This window comes from Mobula hypostoma, chromosome 8 (genome assembly GCF_963921235.1).
Source record: "Mobula hypostoma chromosome 8, sMobHyp1.1, whole genome shotgun sequence".
NCBI classification, from domain to species: Eukaryota; Metazoa; Chordata; class Chondrichthyes; order Myliobatiformes; family Myliobatidae; genus Mobula; species Mobula hypostoma.
In genome coordinates, this window is record NC_086104.1 from 75,481,106 (window position 1) to 75,505,457 (window position 24,352).

A 24,352-nucleotide genomic window follows, 5' to 3' on the forward strand; every position below is an offset into this window, starting at 1 on the left:
GATATACTGCGTCCGGTGCTCCCGATGTGGCCTTTTATATATTGGTGAGACCCGACGCAGACTGGGAGACCGCTTTGCTGAACATCTACGCTCTGTCCGCCAGAGAAAGCAGGATCTCCCAGTGGCCACACATTTTAATTCCACATCCCATTCCCATTCTGACATGTCTATCCACGGCCTCCTCTACTGTAAAGATGAAGCCACACTCAGGTTGGAGGAACAACACCTTATATTCCGTATGGGTAGCCTCCAACCTGATGGCATGAACATTGACTTCTCTAACTTCCGCTAGGCCCCACCTCCCCCTCGTACCCCATCTGTTACTCTTTTTAATGCACACATTCTTTCTCTCACTCTCCTTTTTCTCCCTCTGTCCCTCTGAATATACCTCTTGCCCATCCTCTGGGTCACCCCCCCCCGTCTTTCTTCCCGGACCTCCTGTCCCATGATCCTCTCGTATCCCCTTCTGCCTATCACCTGTCCAGCTCTCGGCTCCATCCCTCCCCCTCCTGTCTTCTCCTATCATTTTGCATCTCCCCCTCCCCCTCCAGCTTTCAAATCCCTTACTCACTCTTCCTTCAGTTAGTCCTGACGAAGGGTCTCGGCCTGAAACGTCGACTGCGCTTCTTCCTATAGATGCTGCCTGGCCTGCTGCGTTCACCAGCAACTTTGATGTATGTTGCTTGAATTTCCAGCATCTGCAGAATTCCTGTTGTTTACTTTTCAATCTCTCTCTATTTTTAAAACAACATCTCTTCTGTTTTATTTGTCTGTTGCTAATAATTGTTGTATTTATGAGTGGTTGACATTACACTTCTTTGCATTGTATACCAGCTAACATTTCCTCACCCATTTCCTTGGCTTGTCTATGATCCTAGAGCCCCCATGCATTGTCCACACAACTGACACAGCCGTCCAGCTTCGAATCAATAATATACTATTGTCAGGTTTCTTTTGTCGTGCAGGTTATGTATAATTTACGTTAACTTAAGTGTGGGTTAACCTGTTTTTGAAATGTACTCAGCTGCTGCTGGTGCAAAAAGCTAACTTCCATGGCATTTATTGCCAAGACAATTTGAATTGCATCTTGGACATGTTATGCATGGCTCTCTGTCCATATCATTAATGTGCCTTGCAAAGTCCAGCACCACACCCAATGTCACCCTACTGTTCACAACTCCCAACCCAAAAATTACCTGTTTACACTCATGTACTTTCTATCTGTTAACCCATTCACTTTGCTACTATATTATCCTCAATCATTTGATCAACTTGTGTGGCACCCTGTTCAAGGCATCTGAGCATTCAAATACTCCAGTTTCTCCTTTCTACTGTGTAAGATGCAAAAAAAAAATTAATGCGTCTTAGATGATGACTGAGACTCCACCTTTAGATTCCCATAACTGCCTTGCAGGAAATCATACCTTCCTGTCTCTTTTGATCAACTGCTTCTGCATTACTCAACCGTAGGGATGTGATTATCTCTTGCAACAATAAAGAATGATGGGTAAAATCTTTTCATTGGTCTTTGATTTTAACAAATATTCCAAATCACTTTCGACCAACATTTTAAAATAAAAAGATATTTATTTGATATTTTTGTTAGTTGAAAGATAAACTACATCCATTATTTAAAAAAAACATTTAAATTAACTTATTAGTAGCTTTGACTTGTTTTTCTGTTAATGTTGCATTCCATCCATTCATTTTTATGGGCCCATGGGACTTGCCTCAATTTAATCTGTTGTACACTCAGTGCTAAAGTTGTCCAACATCGGATCTGGAAAATGTGTGGAAGTTACTACTACTCTGTTGACTCGTGAGGATTCTTCCAGAACTTGGATGTTTCCTGAACAGTGCCCATAAGATGTAGGAGTGGAATTAGGCCATTCACTCCATTGAGCCTGCTCTGCCATTCTATCATGACTGATATAGTATCCCTTTCAACCCCACTATCTTGCCTTCTCCCCATAACCTTCGACACACTAACTAATCAAGAACCTATCCACTTCCAATTTAAATATACCCAATGACATAGCCTCCGCAGCCATCCATGGCAGTGAATTCCTCAGACACCTTCTGGCTAAAGAATTACATCATCATCTTTGTTTTGAATGGACATCCCTCTATTCTGAGGCTGTGCCCTCTTGGTCCGAGACTCACACCTGTAAGAAACATCCTCCTCACATCCATTCTATCTAGGCCATTCAATGAGGACCGCACGCCCCCCCTCCCCCCCCAATTCTTCTAAACTCCAGTGAGTACAGGCCCAGAGCCATCAAACAATTCTCAAACGCTAACCCTTTCATTGTCAGAAACATTCTCGTGAACTTTCTCTGGACCCTTTCCAATATCAGCACATCTTTTGTTAAATAAACGGCCCAAAATTGCTCACAATAGTCCAAGCGCAGTCTGACCAATGCTTTGTGAAACCTCAGCGTTATATCTTTGCTCTTGTATTCTGGACCTCTTGAAATGAATGCTAACATTGTATTTGGCTTCCTTACCACCAATTCAACCTACAAGTCAACTTTTAGGTAATCCTACTCAAAGGCCCAAGTCCCATTGCACCTCTGATTTTTTTAAAATTTTCTCCCCATTTAGAATATAGACAACACCTTTATTGTTTTTACCAAAGTGCATGGCCATACACTTCTCCACACTATATTCCATGTGCGACTTCTTTGCCCATCCTCCCAATCTAAGTGCTTCTGCAGGCTCCCTGCTTCTTCAACACTACCTGGCCCTAAACTATCTTAATATTGTCTGTAAAGTGGCCAGAAAACCATCAATTCCATCATCCAAATCATTGACATATAACATGAAAAGAAGCCGTCCCAATACCAACCTGTCATGGACACCACTGGTCACCGGCAGCCAAACAGAACAGGCCCCCTTTATTCTGCCAATCTTCTATCTGTGCTGGTATCCTTCCTATTATACCACGAGCTCTTACCATGTTAAACAGCCTCATGTGCAGCACCTTGTCAAAGGTCTTCTGAAAATCCAAGTAGACAACATCCACTCCTTTGTATATCTTGCTTGTTATTTCCTCAAAGAATTCCAACAGATATGTCAGGCAAGTTTTTCCCTTTTGGAAACTATGCAGGCTTTGGCCTATTTTGCATGTATCTCTGAGTACCCCGAAAACTTGTCCTAATGGACTCCGACATTTTCACAACCAGTGAAATCGGGATAACTGGCCTATAATTTCTTTTTCACTGTCTCCTTCCTGTCTTAAAGAGTGGAGTGGCATTTGCAATTTTCCAGTCCTCCAGAACCATTTCAGAATCTAGTGATTCTTGAAAGATCATTACTAATGCCTCCACAATCTCTTCAGCTATGTCTTCCAGAACCCTGGGGTGTAGTCCATCTGGTGCAAGTGACTTATTTGCCTTCAGACCTTTCAGTTTCCCAAGCATTTTCTCCTTCGTAATAGCAACTACACTCACTTCTGCTCCCTGACACTCTCGAATTTCTGGCATTCTGCTAGTGTCTTCTGCAGTAAAGATGGACACAAAATTCTTATTAATTTCGTCCATACTTTCTTTGTCCCACATTATTACCTTTCTAGCTTCATTTAACAGCATTCTGATATCCACTCTTGCCTCTCTCTTACACTCTATATGTCTGAAAACACTTTTGTACCCTCTCTTATACTGGCTAGCTTGTCGTCTTATTTAATTTTTCCTCTCCACAAGGGCTTTTTTAGTTACCTTCTGTTGGTTTTTAAAAGCTTTCCAATCTTCTAACTTGCCACTAATTTTTGTTGTATTATATGCCCCCTCTTTTGCTTCTAAGCTTTCTTTGTCAGCCACAGTTGCTTCATCCTCCCTTTAGAATACTGCTTCATCTTTGGAATGTATCTATCCTGTGCCTTCCTAGTTGCCTCCAGAAACTCCAGCTACTGCTGTTCTGTCGTAATTCCTGCTACGGTCTCCTTCCAGTCAACTTTGGCCAGCTCCCCTCTTATGCCTCTGTGAGTTCCTATTAGCCACTGTAATACTGATATCTTCTACTTTATCTTCTCCATCTCAAACTGTAGGTTGAACTCTATCATATTATGATCACTGCCTCCTAATGGTTCCTTTACCTTAAGGCTCCCTAATCAAATCTATTACATTACAAAACACCCATTCCAGAATTGCCATTCCCCTCGTGGGCTCAACCACAAACTGCTTCTCAATGCCATTTCATGGGCATTCCACAAAATCCCTCTTGTAGGATTCAGACCAACCTGATTTTCCTAATCTACCTGCATATTGAAATCTTCCATGACTATTGTAACTTTGCCCTTTTTACATGCCTTTTCTATCTCCTGTTCTGATTTCTGTCCTGCATCCTGACTACTGTTCAGAGGCCAGTAGAACCCCGCCCCCCCCCCCCCCCCATTAGGGTCTTTTTACCCTGGCAGTTTCTTAACTCTTCCCACAGGGATTCTACAACTTCTGATCCTGTGTCACCACTTTTGAAGGATTTGATTTCATTTTTTTTTACCATCTGAGCCACCCCACCCCCTCTGCCTTCCTGCCTGTCCTTTTGATACAATTTGTATTCTTGGATGTTAAGCTCCCAGCTATGATCCTCTTTCACCCACAGCTTAGTGATGCCCACTTCATACCTGCTAATCTCTAAGATCATCTATCTTATTCCATATACTGTGTGCATTCAGATATAACATCTTCAGTCTTGTACTCATTCCCCAGTTTGATTTTGCCCCCATGTTTCTCTTCAGCTCATTCCACTGATTACAATTTTGCCCTATCATCAACCTGTCCTTCCTTAAATTCAAGACTACTTTGTAGTTTCCATATGGGAGTAGCCCAGTTACAGGCTTGTATGCCAGCAGGCCCGTGCTGATCTCAGCAGAAGGTTAGCCCCAATATCCTGAACTACATGTTTTATTGGTTCCTGTCTTTTACTACAGACAGAATTATTGACGTTTTAGTTGTCTAGTGTCTGCATTATGTATTTTAGTTCAATTATTGCACAACAGGATGCAGCTTCAAAGTCCCTTTTAACTGCCTGTCATTCCACTCTAAATTCATTCCTTTTGGTGAAGATTTCTATCCCGAATCACACATATTGGATGTGCTTTGTTGGAACAAGGCTGAGATAGTTCCAACTCATTTTTACTGGAATGTTGCAGATAAATGGCAGCTTCATAATCATTGTTTTGGCAAATGTTTAATTCCAGTCATAATGTTAAAACCCACTCTTCCTTTTTCATTTTACATTTCTTCTTTAGTTTTCTATTCAACAGAGGTGTGTAGAACATGTGCTAAGTGACAAATGAAACTCTTGAGTGATATTACTTGAAATTTGGCCACAGTCACATTGTGTTGTATAGTGTACATTATTGCCACAATCAAGTCTCTCATGGAATATAGTGTATTTTTTTTCTGTCCAGGTTAAAAATACAGGTGAACTGAGTGAGGATGAGATTCCCTCTGATGTAGATTTAAATGATCCCTTCTTTGCAGAAGAATTAGAGAAGTCGGGTAAGTTTTTTTTAGATTGTACTTTGGTGTAGTAATTTCCATTTTATTAGGTTGACTGTTTAAGTGTGTTCCAAAATCAACAGTGAAGCAATAATATATTATTTAAGCCACTTATTTGTATGATTTCTAATAACCTCACAGCATCATTCCAATCCTGCTTGAAAGTAAGAAAACATATTGTGACATTTGGAACACCAAAGTAAATAGTTCCAGACAATATTTAGTAATAATGATGGTGATTAGTTCACAATGATACTATTTTGAATGTTAAAGGTAGAATCCAAACATTTAAAACTCTACAGTCACAATTATTCAAAATTATTTTCTTTTTAAATCTTAACGTATTTCAAATATCATATAAATATCCCCAATTTTATCTGTTAAAGATTTATTCAAAAGCATGACAATCCCATTATATGTACATCCTTAGTAACATAAGAAATGGGAGCATTACATATGAAATAGGAGTCTTGTCACTTATTAGAAAAAATGGCGTACAATGCATTCCGGTTAATTAGGCCATCAGTTAATCAGTCAGCCACTTATTTGGGACAATTCTTAACAAAAACTAATAAAGAAAATTGCCAGGATCCTCTTCGTTAATTTGGGACACTATGCCACTTAAATGGGACAGCAGACTGTTGCCGAACAATTTCTAACCGACTTCAGTCGGATACACTTGTGTGGCCATTAAATACTACACCGTATGTAGAGCAAACATTTTTTTAATAGCATCAGTGGCCTGTGTTTGTGTTCAAAAGCAGTGATTTTTTTTTTTGTCACTAATAGTTAGCAAGAAGTAAGCAGTAAGACAATTCAGAACTGTTTTGCTCACTGCAATTTCAAGCATCAAGGCTTGGAGATGCTGGAAACGGCCAGGAGTGAAAAGGAAATGACTTCACTATTTCAGCAAGTTAAGAACTATAAAGAATATGAAGGTACAGGTTTCCCCCACCATCCGAAGGTAGAGCGTTCCTATGAAATGGTTCGTAAGCTGAAATGTCGTAAAGCGAAGAAGCAACTACCATTTATTTATATGGGAAAAATTTGTGAGCATTTGCAGACCCAAAAGTAACCTACCAAATCATGCCAAATAACACATAAAACCTAAAATAACAGTAACATATAGTAAAAGCAGGAATGATATGATAAATACACAGCCTATATAAAGTAGAAGTACTTTTCCACAATCATTACTGCACTGTTCTCCATAGCGAAAATCTCACACAAGCGCCGTCGGCAGAAAATCTCACGCAAGCACTGTTGGCAAAAACACGGAGCAAGCGCTCTCCAGTAACCTTTAAGCTATGAAGCTGCCAAATCATACCAAATAACACGTAAAAATACACAGCCGATATAAAGTAGAAATAATGTATGTACAGTGTAGTATCACTTACCGGAATTGGTTCAGCGCCAAGCACACTGATGATGGTGTGTTAGACTGAGTCGTTGCAGGTTGGGTGGTGCAGTGGCCCCCACCCTCCAGGCCGCTGACCGATACCGAACCACGAAGTACGCAGGGGTCCAGCAGTAGCCGGGAGGCACACAGCACATCTTTAAGAAAAAAGCCGAAATAAACAAGCTAATTAATTAGGTGCCGCCGGGCACATAATTGTCGGCCCAGATCAGTGCCGATTTCCGATTGCTTCGTCTCTGATCTGGGCCGACAATTACGTGTCGCGTGGCACCTAATTAATTAGCATGTTTATTTCGGCTTTTTTCTTAAAGATGTGCTGTGTGCCTCCTGGCTACTGCTGCATTCTCCGCGAATCACGGGGTGGTGGGACACTGGGGTGTCATCTCATCGTTGTCTGTCTCCATTAGAGCAGGCACCTCATCTTTGTTATGACTGCCCGCCTCAATGTCGAAGGTCGAGGTTCGTCGTCTGCTGTGGCTGATGTGGAAGGCTTGCTTGACTGCTGAGCCTCGCGCATTTTTCTATCATTCAGTTCTTTGTAAGCACTGAAACCATCCTGTAAATATCCCCTAAACCAACGTACCCTTTCAAAATTAAAGTCGTACTTTATTATTATTCATTCGGTTTCAATTGTTATCCTTTCCTCTTCCAATTGCATCAGCTCTTCATCTATCAGTTCTTGGTCATGGGATGCCAAAACCTCTTCAACATCATCTTCGTCAACTTCCACAAGCCAAACTCACTTTGTCCTTACTTGTTCACCATGATCAAAACGCTTAATTATGTCTAGTTTTACACTAAGTGTAACACCCTTACGAGCTCTTTTAGGCTTTTCCAATACCTTAGAACTCATCTTGCAAATGGCTGCACACAGGCACGTGTTTAAGCAATGCCGGCGAGAATGCCGTTCCGAATCATACCAAATAACTCAGGGTTCGCACTGCCTTTTATCGCACGCTGGTTTTCCCCGCGCGCTGATTTTTTTTCATAACAGTGAAAACACCTTCTGAAAGCAAAAACAGGGTACTAATGTAGGTCTTTCGTAACAGTGAGGTTTCGTAAAGTGAACGTTCGAAAAGCGGGGGACACCTGTATTGACAATTATCTTGAATGTTACAATGAAAATGAAGATTTGGAAGATGCAGATGTTGAAAGAATTATTTGAACGCAGTCCATTACAGTCAATCAAAAGAAAACAGTAGCATACACAGGATGAATTCAACTATTGATAACTATTAGGAACTAATGCACTATAGTGGTATTGGCATTGTTCAAATTTGTTCTGTATTTCACTTAAATACCTCATTTATACTAACTATTTCCAAGAAGCTTCAGCTATCGGGGCAGCTGCTTAATTGGCCCAAAATGTACTGGTGTGGTTGTGCCCCAGTTAACCGGAATCCACTGTATTAATTTTTTTGTTCCAAAATAGAGCACTTCACAATTTTCCACAAAGTCTTTAAAATGATGCATATTAAATCTAGTAAGATTTTCTGAATTTTATGGTTATTCATATTGTAGTTCCATTTTGAGTGGAATGCATAATCCTTCCTAAATTGGTGTACTGCAATCCAAATGTTTCTTTCCTTAGAAACATCTTAATCTTGCATATTTTGATTCACTATTCAATATTCATCAATCTTCAAATTTTGTTGTGTTTTTTTTCTTCTGTAGCACCACAGCAAAAGACAGTGAACAAAAAGATCCAACGGTCAAGGAATAAACCATTGACAGCAGAAGAAGAAGCCAGTTTAGAAAAGGGAAAGGTCAGAAACTGCTCAGGAATTGAAAATTTGCTGTGTATTGTAAACATTAGTATGAAATGGAGAGATATGTTTTCAGTATTAAACTCTGCTTGGCTTATGTCGAAGATATGCTGGCAGTAATTGAAGAGCAGGGGAATCTTGGGGTCCTCAGTAATGTTTACCCTTAACCAGTGCCTAACTCTTCAGAATATGGAAGAGCACAGCACAGGAACAGGCCCTTGGGTCCATAATATTGTGCCAAATCAAATAAATTAATTATCAAATGGCCAATTAAACTAATTCCTTCTGCCTACACAATGTTATAAACAAGAAGAAAATTCAAAAATCAGAGGTGCAATGAAACTTGGAAATCCTCGTGTAGATTTCCCTAAAGGTTGGCCTTACAGGTTGAGTTGATGGTAGGGAAGGCAAATGCAGTGTTAGCATTCCTTTCGAGAGAACTAGAATATAAAAGCAAGGACAAAATGCTGAGGCTTTATAAGGTATTGCTTGGACCACACTTGGAGTATTGTGAGCAGTTTTGGCCCCCTTATCTAACAAAAGATGTGCTGGCATTGGAGAGGGTCCAAAGAAGGTTCACAAGAATGATTCCGGGAATGAAATGATATCTGTCTATCTACTCTATTTGTGCCTCTCATAATCTTATAAACCTGTATCAGATCTCCCTTCAGCCACTGCTGCTCCAGAGAAAACAGCCCAAGTATGTCCAACCTCTCGTTAAAGCACATGCCCTCTAATACAAGCAGTGTCCTAGTTAACTTCTTCTGCACCCTCTCCAAAGCCTCAACGTCATTCCTTTAATGGGGTGACCAGAACTGTATACAATACTCCAGATGCTGCCTAACTAGAGTTTTATAAAATGCAACATCCTGACTTTTGAATTCAATGCTTGACTAATATAAGCAAGCTTGCCACATGTCTTCGTAAGTACCCTATAAACCTGTATTGCAACTTTCAGAGAGCTGTGAACTCACACCCCAAGATTCCTCTGCTCAACAGCACTGTTAAAAGGTCTTGCCCTTAACAGTGTACTGTCTATTTACATTTGACCTACCAAGATGCAACACTTCACATTTGGCCAGGTTGAGCTCCATCTGCCACTTCTGCAACTGATTTACATCCCACTGTATTTTTTGCCAGTCCTCTATGCTATCCACAACACCAGCAGTATTCATATCATCTGCAGATTTACTAATCTATCCATGTATATTTTCATCCAGGTCATTTATATACATCACAAACAGCAGAGGTCCCAGTACAGCTCCCTGCAGATCTCGAACTAGAATAAGTCCTTCGACCACCACTCTGTCTTCTGTGGGCAAGCCAGTTCTGAATCCAAATGGCCAATTCACCATTGATCTCATGCAACTTAATCTTAATTTTGACCTTGTCAAATGCCTTACTAGATAACAACCACGCTCTAGCTTCATCAATCATCCTTGTTGTTGTCTAAAACCCTCAATCCAGTTAGTAAAACACGACTTGCCCCACACAAAGCCATGTTGCCTCTCCCTAATTTGGCCATGGTTTTCCAAATGCTCCTAAGCTTTTTTGCTGGGAATTCTCTCTGGTAACTTCCTAACCACTGACGTGAGACTCACTGGTCTGTAGTTTGCAGGATTATCCCTGGTTCCCTTGAACAATGGAACAACATTAGCTACTCGCCAATCCTGCAGGACTTTACCTGTGGCTAGAGAGGACACAAAGATATCAATCCATTTATATCTAGTTAGATTTTCAGAATGTTATGGTTATGCATATTGTTGTTCCATTGGAGTGGAATGTGTGTGCCTTCTAAAATTGGTATACTGCAATCAAAGTTGTAACTATATGTAGAACTTTGTAACATTGTGAAATGTGGCACAAAATAGTACAGTGTACAATGTTGGTGCAGTGGTTAAATTACAGAACTTAATTTAAAGATCTGGACTGATGAACCACAAACATGAAATCGAATACCACCTCAGCAGCTGATGTAAAATCTAAATTCATTTAAAATTCCAAATTGTTTGATTAACTAAAAATCCCAGTAAAAATAAAACTGGTACCTAGTTCACTCATGATCTTCAGGGGAGAAAATTTGTTATCCTTGCTATGTGATTCCAAACCCAAAGCAATGACTTTTAACTGTTCTTTGAAATAGCCTCGCAAGTATTTAATTTTTTTTTACAATAGTAGAAGGGAAAGAACTGGATGGATCACCCAGTGTTGACCATGGCATTGAACATAAATGTGGCTCCAAGGCTCGTTCGTCTACCCCTCTACATACATCTATAATCTGTTACCTAAACTGAGACAGCTGTCTGACAGCTTTGTAAACTAATATAGTTGTACTCTTGAAATCCTACCATGCAGAGAATATGCAAGTCTTCTCCATCACAGTCTCTGGGTATGCACTATTTTTAATATATTCTGCATTCCTGTTGATTTTACCAAAGTGGAAGACCTTCCTTTTTTTCTTGTTGTGTACCATCTGCCATTTCTTGCCAATTTACCTTACCTGTTTACATTCCTTGAAGCTTCTCTACATCTTCATTACAGCCCACATTATTGTCATGAGTAAACCCAAACGTATTATACATGATCTTTTTTTATACTGCCTGAACAGCTAAGGCCAAAATATTGATCCCCGTCCAACACTATTAATCAGTTTCCCAAACCAAACCTTCAGCATTTTACAACCACATCTGCCATATCTCCTCCCCTTGACCCTTCTGCTTTCTACAGGGACCAATCTCCATTACCCCCGGTTCATTTATCCCTTCCCACCTACCTCTCCCCGTTTTCAGGCAATTTCTGCTGCCGTCATAGAAGATGTTTTACCTATCCCTACGACTCCTCCCTCATCAGCATCCATGGCGCCTAGACCGCCATTCCAGGAAAGGCAGAGATTTGCCTGCACTTCCTCCAATCTATTTTTATTGCATTCAGTGTTCCTGCTGTACCCTCCTCTACATCAGTAGGACCAAGCATAGACTAGTTAACTGCTTTGTCAAGCACCTGTGCCCTGTCTACCATAGTCATCTAAAGCTCTCAGTTGCAAACCATTTTAATTCTCTTCCCCATTCCCATACCAACCTGCCTGTCCTTGGCCCACTTACTACCAGAGTGAAGCCAAGTGCAATCTCAAGGAACAACATCACATATTCTGATGGCATGAACATAGAATTCTCCAGTTACAGGTAACCTGCTCCCCCCCTGTCCCTTTTCTTTCTTCTGATCTGTACAGTTCCTTCTACATCCACCCCACCACCCATAGCCCCTTGTTTCTTTCCACAACTCCACCTTCTCCATTTGTCCATTACCCACACCTTCCTCCCACCAGATCCCCTTCCCCTACCTTTCCCATCTGCTGACTCTACTTCCCTTTGTTCCATGCGCCAACTTGTTTTCCTATTAGATTCCATCATCTGCAGTTCTTTGTTGCCTCCATCAATCACTTCCCAGTCTGTGTTGCATTTTCCACTCTTTCTCCCTCTATCCACCTATCACCACTCCTCACCCAGCTCTTTTTTCCACACCTTTCCCTCACTTCTTTATATTCACTACCTCCCCTCTCAGTCTAGATGAAGGGTCTCAGTCCAAAACATCAACTGGCCATTTCCTTCCATAGATGCTGCCTGAATGTTGAGTCCTCCAGCAGTCTGCTTTTCGCTTCAGATTCCAGCATGTATAGTATAGCCTCTTGTCTCCTTACACATTCATTTCCTCTCTATTCTTTTGTCTGATAAGCAGTCCTCTGTCTATGCCAGTACAATAGCCTAATCTCACTGGCAGTAATTTTTATCTAGTGCTTGTATGGGATCTTATTGAAGACCTTCTGAAAGTACAGACAGACAACATTAATTGGTTCACCCTTCACTATTCTGCTGGTTACAACTTTGCAAAACTCTTAACACAATTATCAAATACGATTTCCATTTCATAAATACTTTCCAGTCTGTGGGAGCAGTTCCAAAATCTTTAGAAGTACAAAAAATGACAGCCTGTACATTCTGTATTTTCTATAGCCTTCAGACCCTAGGATGTAGGTTATCAGAGCCTGTAGATTTATCTGCTTTCATTATCATTAATTACTGTAACCATAATGTTTTTACAAATGCTAATTTCCTGTGCTTCTCATTCACTGTAGATGTGTACTACTTATTTCGGGAGTTGTACCATACTCTTGTGTTTTCTCACTGCATTTAGTCAAATGTGGACAAGGAAATCAAAGACCCTTCAGCCCAATGGCTTCATGCTGTCCATCCAACTCATCCCTATTTCCTGCAATTGACCGATATCCTTCTCAGCCACCCCATCAACCCTCCTCCAAGTACTTCTTAAATTATACTATTGTACCGACCTCAACCATTTCTTCTGTAGCTCATTCCATATAATCACCACTTTCTGTGTGGATTAAGTTGCCACTTGAGTCCTTTTAAAATTTCCCCCTCCCACCTGTGTGCCCGGGTTTTGGCCTCCCCTATCCTGGGAAAAAAGCTCCACCTTATAACCTTAAATATTTCTGTAAGGTCACCCTCATTCTACTATGTTCCAAGAAAAAAGACCCTGGCCAGCCTCTCCCTATAACTCAGGCCCTCTAGACCTAGCAACATCTCCATAAATCTCTTTTGCATTCTTTTCCAGTTTAACCACAGTTTTCCTATAACAGGGTGACCTAAACTATATATAGTACTCCAAGCGTGGCATCACCAGCAACTTGCACAATTGCAACATAATGACCCAGTTCCTATACTCAGTGCCCTGACTGATGAAGGCCAATTGCTAAATGCCATTTTCACCACCCTGTCTGCCTGTGACATCGTTTTCAACAAACTGTGCATTTGTACTCCTGTGTTCCTCTGTTCTATTATGCTCCCTAGGGCACTACAATTCATAGTAGAAGTCCTTTGTTGATTTGAGTTTCCAAAATGCATCACCTCAAACTTGTCTGTATTGAAATCCATTTTCCATTCCTCAGCCCATCACTCCCTTGATCATCATTGCTCTAGTGTTAAGAAACACTTGGAAGAAACATTGACGTTAGGAAAGACACAGAATTCATTCACAGTGTAAGACTTCAAAAAGTGGATTTGAACGCCACCACTGACTGTGTTCTGAGGGACACAGTACAAGGCAAGGTCCAGCAGATGGTGAGCAAGCCAACATAAGGGATACACTGACAATACCTTCTCCTTGCCATTCTACCAATTCCAGGTGCATTTGTCTAAGGTAACATCTGTAGACATGACCATTAATTCATCTTACTGCTGATAAAATCCAATGTTCACTATAAAGGTATTGTTTATCATGTTGCATGGCATTGGTGTCATACTAAATGGGATAAACTTTGAACAAGTCTGGCAGCTTACAAACCCATGAAACCCTGAGATATTAAGACAGTAAATCATGGGAGTCGAATTAGGCCATTTGGCCCATCATGTCTGCCGATTTACTTTTCCCTCTCAACCTCACTCTCCTGCCTTCTCCCCATAACCTTTCACACCCTTACTATCAAGAACTGTCAACTACTTTAAATGTACCCAATGACTTGGCTTCCACAGCTATCTGTAGCAATGCATTCCACAAATTTGCCACCCCATGGCTAAAGAAGTTCTTCTTCTCTATTCTAAAGGGACACCTTTGTATTCTGAAGTTTTGCCTTCTGGCCTTAGACTCTCCCGCTATTGGAAATGTCCTGTCCATGTCCACTCTATCTACATCTTTCAATATTCAATAGGTTTCAGTGAGATCGTCCTTCATTCTTCTAAACTCCAGCGAGTACAAGCCCAAGGTCATCAAATGCTCCTCATACATTAACCTTCATTCCCCAGATAATTCTCGTAAGCCAGTAATTATTTAGATACAGGGCCAAAAACTGCTCACAATGCTCCAAGTGCAGTCTGACTAATGTCTTTTAAATCCTCAACGTTACATCCTCAACATAGTATTTGCATTTCGTACTAGTGACTCAACCTGCAAGTCAACCTTGAGGGAATTCTGCATGAGAACTCCCAAGTCCCTAATTTCTAAATTCACTCCCTGCTTAGTGTTTAAGCCTTTATTCCTTGTATCAAAGTGCATGATCATGAACTTTCCTAAGGAAATCAGCTCCAGCAGGAATCTATTCCATACAATATATAACTTTTCGGCCTAGCATATCCTCATGTATCAGTACTGTCAAGTCAGTGGACGGGGGGAGGGGGGGGTGCAAAGGGCATGTGAGGATAAGCACTTCAAGCTTGCTTAAAGATAAAGTGTCAGCAAAGCAGCCTACTGAATTGGCTCCCCAGCAAAGACCTTTATATTTATTCTCTCCATTACCAGATCACATTGGCTGCTGTGTGTGTGGCATTACATATCCATCACTCACCATATTATTGACAACCCTCCCCAAATCCACAATGTCTATCACCAAGAAGGGCAAGGGCAGCTGGTGCATGGGAATATCATGAAAAGTAGGTTGCCCTCTAAATTGCCCAAAAATTTGCAAATCTCTCTCTAGATTCATTGTCACTGGAACAAAATCCTCGATCTCCTTACAGAATCAGGGTGTTGGCAGTATTTCAGTCGAAAGAGTGAAGTTGTTAAAGGTGGCTCATTGCCGCCTTTCAATACTGGCTTCGTTGGTAATGTCCACATCCTGAAAATACATGAAATAACTTCAACTGTGGCAAGTAAATCTGTAAGTGGCTGTGAAAATACTCTTAATTTGTGGGGGGAGAAAAACACTAGAGATTCTGCAGGAACTGGAAATTCAGAGTAATCCACACAAAATGCTGGAGGAACTCAGCAAGTCAGGCAGCATCAATGGAAAGGAAGTCCTGATGAAGGGTCTTGGCCCAAAACGCTGACTCTTTATTCCTTTCCATAGATAGTGCCTGACTTGCTGAGTTACTCCAGCATTTTGTGCATGTTACTCAACTTTGTGAAAGGTACCCTAGTTTAATATTTGGATTAATGGAACTGGGTGGCATATGGATCCTCCATCTTAATTAATATCAGCATCTTTCATTTTAAATAACCGATTGCAAATTATTAACCTCTTGTGTAACTAGTACTTAGAGACTTTACTTTGTGAAATACTTTATAATTAGGCGGAAATGGCCTTGCTCTTGATGGATGATGAAGGTGAAGAACGAAAACATTTTAATTACGACAAAATCGTGGAACAACAGAACCTTAGCAAAAAGAAAAAGAAGAAACTCATTAAAAAGCAAGAGTTAATTGAAAAAGACAACTTCCAGGTAATTATTATTCACTTAATTTCACCCATTTTGTTTCTCAGGTCCTAAAAAAAAAGAAGCAAGGGAGAAAATAGTGCAAGTTAAGATTGTAGTTTTCTAATGTTTTTTAACAACAGGCCTGGTGTCAGAGGATTGAAAGGTTGCTGATGTTTTAAACATCTTTAAAAAAAGAGGACAAGCCAGTCAGTATGACATCATTTGCAGACCGCAAAGCACTCCAGCGTGCTGTGAAAACTGCCCAGCGGATTATCGGCACCCAGTTGCCCACCATTGAGAACATCTACCATAAACGTTGCCTGGGCAGGGCGAAAAGCATTATCAAGGATGCATCTCACCCTAACCATGGACTTTTTACTCTAATGGTATCTGGTAGGCGCGACAGGAGCCTCCGCTCCTGCACCAGCAGGCACAGGAAGAGCTTCTTCCCTGAGGCTGTGACCCTGCTGAACCTCACACCACAGTGCTGAGCAGTATTGCACCCTTGTTGTACTGTCTCAGTACTTTTATATTTGTGTGCTGTAGCACTTACTTTTTATTCGCAGTTACTTTGTAAATAACAATATTCTTTGCATTTCTGGTCAGATGCTAACTGCATTTCATTGGCTTTGTATCTGTACTCGGCACAATGACAAAGTTGAATCTAATCTAATCTAATCATTAATAGGCAAATTGTTGGAAAATTTCACACAACTGGATAGATTTCCTCTGGGGCGTTCCAGTTTATTCCCACATTCAAAGACATACAGGTTAGGGTTAGTAAGTAGTGAACAAAACTTGCAGACTGCCCCCAGCACATCCTCAGATTGTGCTGGTTGTTGACGTAAACAATGCATTTCACAGTATTTTCTGATGTTTTAATGTACATGTAGCAAATAAATCTTTAAATTGGCATTCAGAGATGCGTAAGTTCAGCAAAGACAGTGTGAATTTGATAAGGAAATGTTATATATGACCAACTTGATTTTTGAGAAGTACATAGGGAGGGTTAATGAAGGTAGGGAATTTGAGATAAGAATATATTTGACAAATTCCTACATGGAGATCAAGAAAGCAAAAGGCCCATGTGATTCAAAGAGACATTAGCAGATTGGATTAAAAATTATCTCAGTGGCAGAAACTAAAGGATAATGCTAAATAGAAATTAAGTGACTGAAGGCGTTGAGTTTTTCTAAGGCTCCGTAATAGACCTTGCTTTCATGATATAGACAAATGGGGAACATCAGAATCAGGTTTATTATCACTGGCATGTGTCGTGAAATTTGTAGTTTTGCAGCAGCAGTACAGTGCAATACATAAAGATTTTAAAAAACAAAAAATTACAATAAGAATTAGATAGTTAAAATTAAATTAAGTAGTGCAAAAAGAGAGGAATAAAATTACTGAAGTGGTGTTCATGGGTTTATTGTCCATTCAGAAATCTAATGGAAGGGAAGAATTGTTGAGTATGTGTCTTCAGGCTCCTGTACCACCACCTAGGTGGTAGCAATGAGAAGAGGGCATGTCCTGGGTAATGGGGTCTTTAATGATGGATGCCACCTTCTTAAGGCATCCCCTTTTGAAGGTGTTCTGGATGCTAGGGAGGCTAGTGCCTATGGTGGAGTTGGCTGAGTTTACAAATTCCTATAGCTCTTTCTGATCCTGTGCAGTGGGCCCTCCTTACCAGACAGTAATACTTTTACCATGTTTGCTGATGATACTAAAATTGACAGTGTGATGTTAATAGTGAAATAGAAAGTTTTGGGCTACAGGAAGACAGTGGACTAGTAATATCAACACTTAAGTTCAATTCATAAAGTGAGATAATGCATTTGGGGAGGACTAATGAGGGAAGGAACTAAGTAGTACATAGGATACTGAAAGGTGTTAACGAATAGCAGGGTCTTGAAGTGCAATTCCACAGACAGTAGGGAATTTTGATAAAATTGCATTTATGGCCAAGGCACAGAATACAAGAACTGGGATTCAATGCTAAATGTATATAGAATATTGATTAGGCCCCAGCTAGAGGACTACATAAAGTTGTGGTTGCCACATCACAAAGGATCAGATCACACAAAAGTGCAGAGGAGCTTTGAGAATAGCAGTTTAACTTGCAGGAGTTGGAGAGTTGAAAATGTATTAACAAGTGGTGGTAGTCTAGAACTCTGCCTTGTATGGTTTTGGAGGCAGTAAGACTCAACACATTTAAAGAATACCTATACCAATACTATGATTATGGATCAAGATTTGCAAAGTGAAATTAACCAAAGATGTATGAATACGATGGGCTGAATGGCCTGTTGTACCATAAAGATAATGTTATTTTCTTCAGCCACATTTGTGAAATTCACATAAACCCTACAGTGTGCTCTGTGAAAGAAAATTGCAAGAAGGAGAAATACGTTAGGGTCTGATGGATTCCCTTTGAAAACTTGGGAATAGGATAATATTGTGAAAACAAATTCAGATAAAAGCTTCAGAATTCTGTTGTAATGGACATAACTGGCAAGATTCACAGGTTGCAAGTTTTGTTATTAAATATTTATTGAAACTGTGGAGGAAGACATTTAAGATTACAAGTTTGAGAAAATGTTTTTCTTGCAGGTGGATGTTGCTGACCCAAGGTTTCAAGCCATTTATACTTCACACCTGTTCAACCTTGACCCTTCAGACCCCAATTTTAAGAAAACAAATGCTACACAATCTTTTCTGCAAGAAAAGTCAAGACAGAGGCAAGAGCAGCAGAAGCAGGCAACTTCTCTCGCGAGAGAGAGTGAAATTACTGGAGAGGAAACAGTGACCATCAAGAAACCTGTAGACCATGGACTTTCCTTGCTCATAAAATCAGTGAAATCAAAAACGGAGCAATTTCAAGCCCGAAAGAAACAAAAAACTGTGTAACAGAACCTATGTACAAAGATAGAATATTTTTTAATAAGAGGAGTCTTGAGTTTTGAGTCTTGAAGATGTCATAAATTTCATAAATTTAATAATTTTATTAACTTTCCAGAGTGGGTATGTACAGCTTTATTATAAATTTAAAGTTCATGAGATCCTGTAGGACTAGATCATGGTTTAACTATATTCTTTTTCTTAACAGTTGTGTTTCAGTTTAAGTCCTTCTACTGCTGAGAATTGAGCTTTAAAGAACTGTGGGCAGTAGTTTTTTTTTGTTGTTTATCTCCACATCCCAAATGTTCTTTGATCATTTATTATTATTCAGATGTATTTCTAAAATGCCACATCAATAAGAATATGCTTTCTGTTAGGAAAAAAAATACAATATGGAAAGCAAACACAGAAAATAGCCCAAAGCTAAATAATGGAGATTAATTTCCACCAGATCAAAATTCATGACATTAAGGAAAATATGTGCCAGTAGATTTTTGTTTATTTTATCCATTCATGTTCACAAAAAAATTCACAAGTGTAGTGAAAACCTGTAGAAATAGAACAAAGATTCTCTGTGTTGTTCATGTCCATTTTTATTCAACCATGGTATGTGTGGCCTCCGTCGGTCGTGGTCGACCACGGGTAATGCGCCTCTGGTAGTCACTGGTTAAGCAAAGCTGGAGTGGCCTCTCCAGGGCAGAGCTGACTTGGAGGTCTGTCTGTTGCCCATGCAGTAGGGCCCCACCTCTCCATGCTGATGACGGGTCCAAAGGAACGACAAAAGTTGATACAGTTTGGTGCCAGCAGCATCACAGGAGTTGCTGTGCTGGTGCTGGGAACCTTAGTCAGCGGCCTTCGGGACTCCGACTCCAGATATTTCCTTGAAATTTACTCCCAAAGCCTTTCCTGTGAGCGGGTATAGCCGCAAGGCAGCGGAGGTTTGAAATTGGAGTTTTCCCTCTTCTAGATGATCTACCATCCGTGGTTAACGAGCCCCATCTGCCCAGAGCAACTGGTTTTATGGTGCCAGTGGCCTGCCTTTGCCCCTTCTCCTGTCAGTGAGAACAGCTCCGCCAGGCATAAGAACTATGCCACACGTGAAGGCCAGGAGTTGGACTTGGTTGTCAGAGGCTGTTTGAGATGCACGCCATGAAGAGCATTTGTTTAGCAGTGGGAGCTCGTCCCCACTACCACCCTTCGGCTGTGACTATCTTTGGAGCCAACCATGGTGGCCACTTTAAATTTGACAGAACAGAACTTTGTAACAATACTGAACAATTCATGAAAATTCTGTTATAATGTATTCCTATTAAACTGTAATTTTTAGGAACTTAAAAGCTGACAACTGATGTATAACTAAGTGTCTGGCACACTAAAATGTCATACTTGATTAGAGTGTATTCATGAAACCTATTCAAAAGGAAGGCAAAGCTCATTGCCTCAAATATTCATCATCATCATCATCATCAGGTAACGTGCTCAGTTTGAGCTTTGACTGCCATGGCCCACACACTACTGTTTCGGGTCAAGTGGATCAATCCATTGGTATTCATTTCCAGTTCACTGGCTGCTGTCTCCATCATCATTTGTCTTTGTCTTCCTCTTGCTTTCTTCCCTTCAATCTTTCCCATAATTACCATGCATTCTAACTCCTCTCTCCTAATCACATGTCCAATGAAGTTATGTTGCCTTTTCATGATCTCATAAATTATTTCTTTTTTGTGTTTGCTCTGTTCATGACATCCTCGTTAGATATTCGTTTCGTCCATGATACTCTTTGCATCCTCCTCAAAAACCACATCTCTGCTGCTTCAATTTGTTTCCTCATGTTACCAGATATTATCCAACATTCTGAGTCATATAACATAACTGGATAAACGTAACATTTCAGTACTCTGAGGCGGGTTGTCATGCCTAGTTTAGTATTGGTCAGTATACTCTTCATTCTCGTGAAGGTGTCTTTTGCCATCCCTATTCTTCTTTTGATGTTCATGTCGCACCTGCCATCTGATGTCACCTAGCTTCCTAAGTAGCAAAAGTTCTGTACTTGTTTTATGTCTTCCCCGTTTATTCTCAGCCTGCAGATAGGATTCTCCTTCTTTTTGGATATCACCATACATTCTGTCTTTTTGCAATTGATAGACCCATTTTTGCACTTTCTTCAACAATTATATTAAGTTTTGTAGTTCTTCCTCCATACTTGCAATTAACAGTGTCATCTGCATATCTGAAATTATTGATGTTTTCACCGCCAACTTTGATTCCCAAGATGTCTCTTATTTTTTTGTAATATTGTTTCACTGTACACATTAAACAAATCAGGGGAGAAAACACACCCTTGTCTAACACCTCTCTTGATTTTCGTAAACTGACTCACTTCTCCATCTATTCTTACAGCAGCAGTTTGTTCCTGGTACGGATTTCTGATTAGGCGGAGGTCTTTCGAATCTAGATCAAGAGTTTTGTGTAATCTTTCAAACAACTTATTGTGCTTCACTTTACCAAATGCTTTTGTGTAGTCGATAAAACAAACAAACCTTTTTGCACTTGAATAGCTCGTTCTGATGGTATCCTTAACGTCAATATTGCGTTTTTTGTACCTTTGTCTTTTGCAAAGCACATTGTTCTTTACTTGCTTCAGCTTGCATCTTACTTTTAGCTCTTGTCATCAAAATTCTTAGAAGTATCTTGGTGATAAGACTTTATTAAAATTATGGGCCTATGTAATTCACATTCTATTGCTCCAGGTTTCTTAGGAAGAGTGATAAATACTGATTTTTTTCATCTCTTCTGGTATTATTCCAGTCTCATAAATGTCATTGATTAAATCAGTAAGTTTTTCAATTCCATAATCTTCAAGGGTGATAATTTGTTCTATTACTAATTCATTGGGACCTGCTGCCTTTCCTTTCTTCATCTTATTTATTGCATTATGAACTTCAGATTTTAAAATACTTGGACCTTCAATGTTTTTCTTAATTTCTGGTTTTTCACCTCAATCGCCTTCAAACAATTCCTGAATATACTCAGTCCATCTGTAATAATCTCATCTTTTTCCATGATAATGGTACTGCCCTTTGCTTTCAAACATCCACCTGAAGAACAGAGGAGCTTTTTAGAAAGCATAGAAAAACTACAGCACAGAAACAGGCCTTTTGGCCTTTCTTGGCTGTGCCGAACCATTTTCTGCCTAGTCCCACTGACCTGCACATGGACCATATCCCTCCATACACCTCCCATCCATGTATCTGTCCAATTTATTCTTAAATGTTAAAAAAGAACCCGCATTTACCACCTCGTCTGACAGCTCATTCCATACTCCCACCACTCTCTGTGTGAAGAAGCCCCCCCCCCTAATGTTCCCTTTAAACTTTTCCCCCCTCACCTTTAACCCATGTCCTCTGGTTTTTTTCTCCCCTTGCCTCAGTGGAAAAAGCCTGCTTGCATTCACTCTATCTATACCCATCATAATTTTATATACCTCTATCTAATCTCCCCTCATTCTTCTACACTCCAGGGAATAAAGTCCTAACCTATTCAACCTTCTGCTGTAACTGAGTTTCTCAAGTCCTGGCAACATCCTTGTAAACCTTCTCTGCACGCTTTCAACCTTATTTATATCCTTCCTGTAATTTGGTGACCAAAACTGAACACGATACTCCAGATTCGGCCTCACCAATGCCTTATACAACCTCATCATAACATTCCAGCTCTTATACTCAATACTTTGATTAATAAAGACCAATGTACCAAAAGCTCTCTTTACGACCTTATCTACCTGTGACGACACTTTTAGGCAATTTTGTATCTGTATTCCCAGATCCCTCTGTTCCACTGCACTCCTCAGTGCCTTACCATTAACCCTGTATGTTCTATCTTGGTTTGTCCTTCCAACATGCAATACCTCACACTTGTCTGTATTAAACTCCATCTGCCATTTTTCAGCCCATTTTTCCAGCTGGTCCAAGTCCCTCTGCAGGCTCTGAAAACCTTCCTCACTGTCTACTACACCTCCAATCTTTGTATCATCAGCAAATTTGCTGATCCAATTTACCACATTATCATCCAGATCATTGATATAGATGACAAATAACAATGGACCCAGCACTGATCCCTGTGGCACACCACTAGTCACAGGCCTCCACTCGGAGAAGCAATTCTCTACTACCACTCTTTGGCTTCTTCCATTGAGCCAATATCTAATCCAATTTACCACCTCTCCATGTATACCTAGTGACTGAATTTTCCTAACTAACCTCCCATGCGGGACCTTGTCAAAGGCCTTACTGAAGTACATGCAGACAATATCCACTGCCTTCCCTTCATCCACTTTCCTGGTAACCTCCTCGAAAAACTCCAACACATTGGTCAAACATGACCTACCACGCACAAAGCCATGTTGACTCTCCCTAATAAGTCCCTGTCTATCTAAATGCTTGTAGATTCTGTCTCTTAGTACTCCCTCCAATAACTTACCTACTACCGACGTTAAACTTACCGGCCTATAATCTCCCAGATTACTTTTCGATCCTTTTTTAAACAACGGAACAACATGAGCCACTCTCCAATCCTCTGGCACCTCACCTGTAGACAGCGACATTTTAAATATTTCTGCCAGGGCCCCTGCAATTTCAACACTAGTCTCCTTCAAGGTCCGAGGGAACACCCTGTCAGGTCCCAGGGATTTATCCACTTTAATTTTCCTCAAGACAGCAAGCACCTCCTCCTTTTCAATCTGTACAGTTTCCATGATCTTACTACTTGTTTCCCTTAATTCCATAGAGTTCATGCCAGTTTCCTTAGTAAATACAGATGCAAAAAACCTATTTAAGATATCGCCCATTTCCTTTGGTTCCGCACTCTGATCTTCAAGAGGACCAATTTTATCCCTTACAATCCTTTTGCTCTTAATATACCTGTAAAAGCTCTTTGGATTATCCTTCACTTTGACTGCCAAGGCAACCTCATGTCTTCTTTTAGCCCTCCTGATTTCTTTCTTAAGTATTTTCTTGCACTTAATATACTCCTCAAGCACCTTATTTACTCCCTGTTTCCTATACATGTCATGCAACTCCCTCTTCTTCTTTATCAGAGTTGCAATATCCCTTGAGAACCAAGGTTCCTTATTCCTATTCACTTTGCCTTTAATCCTGACAGGAACATACAAACTCTGCACTCTCAAAATTTCTCCTTTGAAGGCTTCCCACCTACCGATCACATCTTTGCCAGAGATATTCTTGATTTGTTGATGTAACCTTTTTGGATCAGTAATAGGGATTCTTTCTATTTGCTCACGTTCCTGGTTTTACCATTCTTCTTTGGCTTTTTGACATAAGCTTTTAACCTTTTTATCTAAGGACTTGTATGCTATAGGATTTGCTTTCTTCCATTAGATTTTTGATTTTGTCTGTCATCCATTTATTCTTCGTGCTTTTTTCTTTTTTAAGAATCACTGACTTTGCTGATTCTACCAAGGCATCCTTTAGACAGTTAAATTTCATTTCTACACAATTGCTATCATCTTCAACAGATTCTATTTCTAGGCTTTGAAATCTATTCCTTACTTCA

The 24,352-nt window shown here is 40.2% G+C and overlaps 1 protein-coding gene across 1 annotated transcript in view; it reads left to right on the forward strand.

Annotated features, from left to right (window-relative positions):
• esf1 (ESF1, nucleolar pre-rRNA processing protein, homolog (S. cerevisiae)) overlaps window positions 1–22,258 on the forward strand; it is a 69,340-nt gene extending 47,082 nt beyond the window's left edge. Inside the window, exons 11-14 of the mRNA XM_063056136.1 lie at window positions 5,411–5,501; window positions 8,593–8,684; window positions 15,764–15,913; window positions 18,497–22,258. Of these exons, the coding sequence (XP_062912206.1) occupies window positions 5,411–5,501; window positions 8,593–8,684; window positions 15,764–15,913; window positions 18,497–18,793 (630 nt within the window). The 3' untranslated portion in view covers window positions 18,794–22,258. The remainder of the gene's footprint in view (window positions 1–5,410; window positions 5,502–8,592; window positions 8,685–15,763; window positions 15,914–18,496) is intronic.
• The last annotated feature ends 2,094 nt before the right edge of the window (window positions 22,259–24,352 follow it).